This window comes from Frankliniella occidentalis, unplaced genomic scaffold (assembly GCF_000697945.3).
Source record: "Frankliniella occidentalis isolate FOCC.00 unplaced genomic scaffold, Focc_3.1 Scaffold80, whole genome shotgun sequence".
In the NCBI taxonomy this organism is placed as follows: Eukaryota; Metazoa; Arthropoda; class Insecta; order Thysanoptera; family Thripidae; genus Frankliniella; species Frankliniella occidentalis.
Window position 1 is genome coordinate 415,532 of NW_026267210.1, and position 5,194 is coordinate 420,725.

A 5,194-nucleotide genomic window follows, 5' to 3' on the forward strand; every position below is an offset into this window, starting at 1 on the left:
CGCCGCCCCCGCGCCCGCCCCCGCGCCCGCCGCCCAGCACGCCCCGGGCAGCGCGACGCAGCCGGACACGGACGCACCGCACGGCGGCAAGCTCCCCCGCATCCGCAAGCGCCGGAAGGTCAAGTCAGCCGTCCCCGAGCTCGCGGCGTGGCGAGTACGGTGTGAGTGCGAGCCGAGGACCGGTGCATGGGCGAGGCTTGCATGGGCCTGCGTGAAGCGAACCGCGAGCCCGTCAACAACAGTAACGCTGCCACGCTCACCCTGGCTGTGGTCCCCCGGGGCGCCGCCGCCTGGCCCCTGCGAGGCGCGCATTAACGCCGAGTGCTCGCTGCGCAAAATGGTTTATGGACGCTTCCCTGCTCACTGCCACCAACTAACGCGTGACGCTGGCGTTGCATGAGGCTCAAATCACTTTGATTTTTCTGTCTTTCTACTCGTTTTATTTTGTTTGTCTTGGACGTGACAAAAGCAAGCTGTCGCCCTCGCATCATGATGTCCCTGCTTCTTTTGCCCCGCAGGTCGGAGGTGCGCTCGGAGGGCGGCCGGCGCGAGTCGGAGGACCTGGATGACGCCGCCCTGGTCTCGGACAACGAGCCGCTGCTGCCGGAGGACCGCGAGGAGCAGGAGAGCCCCTCCGACTACTGCACGGGTGAGTGCCCCCCATGAGCTCGACGCTCTCTTGGCGCGACTGACGCCCCTTTACTGACGAGCCGTCGTGTCGTCTGTCGCAGGCGGCTACCACCCCGTGCGCATCAACGACCTGTTCCACGGCCGCTACCAAGTGTACTGCAAGGTGGGCTGGGGTCACTTCAGCACGGTGTGGCTATGCAGGGACAAGGCGTAAGTAGTTGTGATCAAGCAACAGCCGCACGTCGGACACAGTAAAATGGAAAACTAAACTGCTTATTGTTTTGTCAGGGTGAAGAGGTTCGCAGCTCTCAAGGTCGTGAAAAGTGCTCACCATTACACCGACACTGCTCTGGATGAAATAAGACTTCTTAAGAGGGTGAGTGCTGTGCAAGAATCTCAGGTACTGTACTGAACTGGGGTACGTTCCCAAAAGCGACGCAAACGAGGACCCCTGAGGCGCGATGGGTAGGCCAGCCCGCCGAGCAGCCATGTGCAGACGGCGCCCCCCCCTGAGCGCCGTCCCGCTGCCCAAAAGGCTCCCTCCGTCATCGCCCTCTCCTTTCGCAGGTGCGCAACGCCGACCCCTCGGACCCCGGACGCCGGCGCGTCGTGCTGCTGCTGGACGACTTCCGCGTCGAGGGGATCTACGGCATGCACGTCTGCATGGTGATGGAGATGCTGGGCTGCAACCTGCTGCGCCTCATCAACCGGACGCACTTCAGCGGGCTGCCGCTGCACAACGTGAAGCGGATCATCAAGCAGGTGCTGGAGGGGCTCGACTACCTGCACACCAAGTGCCACATCATCCACACCGACATCAAGCCGGAGAACATCGTGCTCGTGGCCTCGCCCGAGTACCACCGCAAGCTCGCGCTCGAGGCCATGAAGTGGCACGACCGCTGCCGCCAGACCGGATCGACCGGCGGGCGCGGTGGCCACCGGGTCAGCATGCCACGATCCATGGGTACGTTTGCATGCCGTCATTATTGTCCCGACTGTTAACAAAAGGATTCACTGATTGTGTGTGGTCTTGAGAACGTTCTGAATCTTACGAACCTCGAGCTGTTCATTCCTGGTCTAAGTGCAATAGATGAGCATTTTAGCGAGTAGGATAGGGTACTCCTCACCTCTTTCCCTCTCACCTGCTGGTGGTCAGGCGATGACCGAACTTGAAAGCTCATCTCTGCTGACTGCCTTTTAGTTACGTGGCCGCTCTAAACATTTCTCTCTCTGCTCCCCCTGCAGTGGCCAACCTCCCCGCCAAGCTGCCGGCGCCCACGTCGGAGAGCGGGAGCAGCATGGGCGGCTCGAGCAAGCGCAAGCCGGACGTGCAGCGGTCGGGCGAGCACATCCGCACGCACACCAAGCACCGGCGGCACACGCACGAGCAGGGCGAGTCCTCGCTGGCGAGGGGCGGGCCCCGGGGCGTGGCGCCGCCGCTGTCCAAGTCTCGGGAGCGGCGCCAGGACAACGGCGCGAGCGCGGCCGCGGCCAGCGGCGGCTCCTCCAGGCAGAAGGTGGCGGCGGCGCCCGAGATCCACACCGACAAGCACCACAGCCTGGACGAGATGCCGCTGGCCTCCGTGCGCTCCGAGCACGACTGGGAGGACTGGGAGCCGCCGGCCACGTCGCTGCTGTCCTCGCCGGCGTGCTACCGGCCGCGGTCCAACGTGGCGCGCGGCGCCAGCGTGGCCGCGACCTCCGCCGACGACGAGCAGGCGCCCCCGGGTGAGTCTACAGCAGGGCAGGAGATGGTCGGCTTTGTTGAAGGGCCGCGCGCTGACTGACTATGTCCGACAGAAGGCAGTCCGCGGAGGGCGTCGTCGTGCCCCGCCCCGGACCCGTCCCCGCCCGTCCAGCTGGCCTCGTCGGGGATGGGGGCGGGTGGCGGGCTGGACGACACATCTCCGGACTGCGACCCCGCCAAGACTGATTTCGTCGAGTTCGACGTCAAGATCGCCGACCTGGGCAACGCCTGCTGGACGGTAAGGGCGGCAGCGGGCGTCCGCTTAAAAGGTTGGTTGTGTTGACCGGCACAGCCGCTACTAACTTTGTCTACTGGTACCCCTGCTGCAGTTCCACACCTTCACGGACGAGATCCAGACGCGGCAGTACAGGTGTCCCGAGGTCATCCTCGGCGCCAAGTACGGCACCTCTGCCGACATCTGGAGCCTCGCGTGTATGGTGAGTACCACATGGCTCAACGACGAACTGGGCGGTCAGGGCGCAGGCAGGTGACCCCAAACCAAGTACACTTCTGATACGTGCACTCCCGTACGTTCCCAGGCGTTCGAGCTCCTCACGGGCGACTACCTATTCGAGCCGCGCTCCGGGGCCACGTACTCGCGGGACGAGGACCACCTGGCCCACATCATGGAGCTGCTGGGACCACTGCCCAAAGACCTCGTCACCAACGGCAAGCACTCCAAACACTTCTTCAACAGCAAAGGTGAGGATGACGCGAGGCACGCACGATACAGTATGTGCAAGAGTATACATTTTTTAATTCTTTTTTTTTCCGTTATTTTTTCGTTATTTTTGCTTGATTTTCCGTGTTTTTTTCTCTGAATTTTTGGCTGAGTGTACACATATTTACCTCCTCGCAGGCGCACTCCGCAACATCGGCAAGCTGCGGCCCTGGCCGCTGCGGAGCGTGCTGGAGGACAAGTACGAGTGGGGCCGCGAGGAGGCGCAGGGATTCGCCGACTTCGTCTGCCCCATGCTGGACCTGCGGCCCCAGCTCCGGGCCTCGGCGGCGGAGCGGCTCACGCACCCCTGGCTGGACCCGGTGCGGGCGTCCTCCAACAACCGCTGGACCATCTGCATCTGATCTGACGGATTAGTAGTACTCGCTGCAGCAGCGCACCGAACGTGCGTCTGTGACTCCCAGTCACCACGCTGTCAACCGGACACGACGGCACCGAGACAGACGGCGGCTCAAGCTGCCTTCATCCTGGTGTTTGCTAGGTTTACAATTCTCACAGCTGCATTTAGTTTATAAGGGAACTGAACCGCAGGGCGGCGGCGGCATTGCCCGGCTGGTGTTCGAAGTCAGCGCCCCGCGCAGATTGTCATACTTTGTCGCCCCCACCCATCCATACCCTGCACTGTGCAAAAGTGATGATAATGACAAGGAGGAGGAGGATTTTGTGCGCTATCACCATCACCAAAGATTGAGTGTGAATCTCGTCGCGGGACCCTCGAGTAAATCTGACCAATCAAACATATCGAAATTTTTATCAATTATGTATTCAGTCTGATTGAAGCGGCCTAGTGAGAAAAGGCCGCAGCACTAGAGCAAAAACAGGGTTTCTTTGGACAAGGTGCCTAATAGGAAGTGAAGGTTATAGCCACCCACCTTCAATCGATTTTTAATTAACTGAACTAGGGAGTTGTTCAATTTAGATTATTCCTAGACCTCTGTGTGCAGGATGGGAACCAACGTAAGCTAAGTAGAAAAATAAATTGTCTGTGAATAACAACATCCCATCCTATCATAAAATCGATCAGTATTTCCTTTTTTCAATATCAGAGTGTACTGCATTTTCCGTCAATTTTATTTTAAAAATTTAGCCACAAAAGCACTTGAACCTCACATAACTTTTAAAAAGGTTAAACAAACTTTTTAGACATTAACGTTTTGAAAATACTTCTTTTTCCTCTTTATATGATTTCTGAATGTTTTCTAAAATTGGATAACTTTATCTTGTGTTTTTAGGTAGTTTACACTTTTGAGTAAAATTCATTGAAATGCCCTTCATGTCACTTCCACTTTCGTCTACTGTATATTTGACTGAAACTCTGAAAAAATCTTTTATGTGAATTTTAAGCTATTGTAAGATCTACCAGTTATCACTCATAACTTTCTATCAATTTAACATTTTGGAATTTTATGTGACTTTACTGTCACACCTATTGTAGTGTATATTACCCAATTTCCTGTGTGAGTTCTGGGAACTCTTTATTTTTACAATAAGTTGCCAGTTTTGTTTCTTTCGTGAATAGAAACGTATGATTGGATTTCTGTGAATTTATTTCATCCGTCCCAACTCCCGTCCCGCCCGCCTGCAGAAGAAAGGGTAGGCAGACCCGCGCTACACCCGTGTACTCTTCGATAGGCGCTGGCCTAGCCACTAGGCGCTCCCTGTTTACTGAGCTTCGTCCAACCCAAAGGTGTCCCTGTTTTTAGCTATACAGCTATTTAGCTACGACCGTCCCAGTGCCGGGAAGGAAGAGATTTCTAGCTCCTGATTCCATACGCCAGAGCGACAGCGGGCTCGACTGGATCTGGCTGGGTTTGTCGTTTATCCAACCCCTCTCCTGCCCCCCCCCTCCCCTAGGCTGCAGTCTCTCGGATCAGGGAGTAGCGACGTTCCCTTGCTGCAATCTCTCGATCAGCAGAGAGTAGCGAGGGTTCCTTTCTCCTCGCACCATCACTGCTCGCACCTCCCTATCTTCAACGAGCGGTCGGAAGGCCGTGGTATTTGAGCCTAGCTAAGAGATTTTTTTTTGTTTTTTGTTCCTACAGCATGTACTTTTTGTGCGTTTTGAAGTGCTGGGAACA

General features: G+C 57.0%; 1 protein-coding gene across 2 annotated transcripts in view; it reads left to right on the top strand.

The window, feature by feature from the left end:
• The window catches only part of LOC113206211 (uncharacterized), a 14,403-nt gene extending 9,753 nt beyond the window's left edge, over window positions 1-4,650 (top strand). The window contains exons 5-13 of one of the 2 annotated variants that reach the window (XM_026422186.2): window positions 519-649; window positions 732-840; window positions 919-1,006; window positions 1,198-1,594; window positions 1,876-2,358; window positions 2,431-2,615; window positions 2,707-2,814; window positions 2,917-3,079; window positions 3,237-4,650. In XM_026422186.2, coding sequence (XP_026277971.2) covers window positions 519-649; window positions 732-840; window positions 919-1,006; window positions 1,198-1,594; window positions 1,876-2,358; window positions 2,431-2,615; window positions 2,707-2,814; window positions 2,917-3,079; window positions 3,237-3,460 — 1,888 coding nt within the window. In that variant the 3' untranslated portion in view covers window positions 3,461-4,650. The remainder of the gene's footprint in view (window positions 1-518; window positions 650-731; window positions 841-918; window positions 1,007-1,197; window positions 1,595-1,875; window positions 2,359-2,430; window positions 2,616-2,706; window positions 2,815-2,916; window positions 3,080-3,236) is intronic. The other variant, XM_052269012.1, reaches the window with a different exon arrangement.
• The last annotated feature ends 544 nt before the right edge of the window (window positions 4,651-5,194 follow it).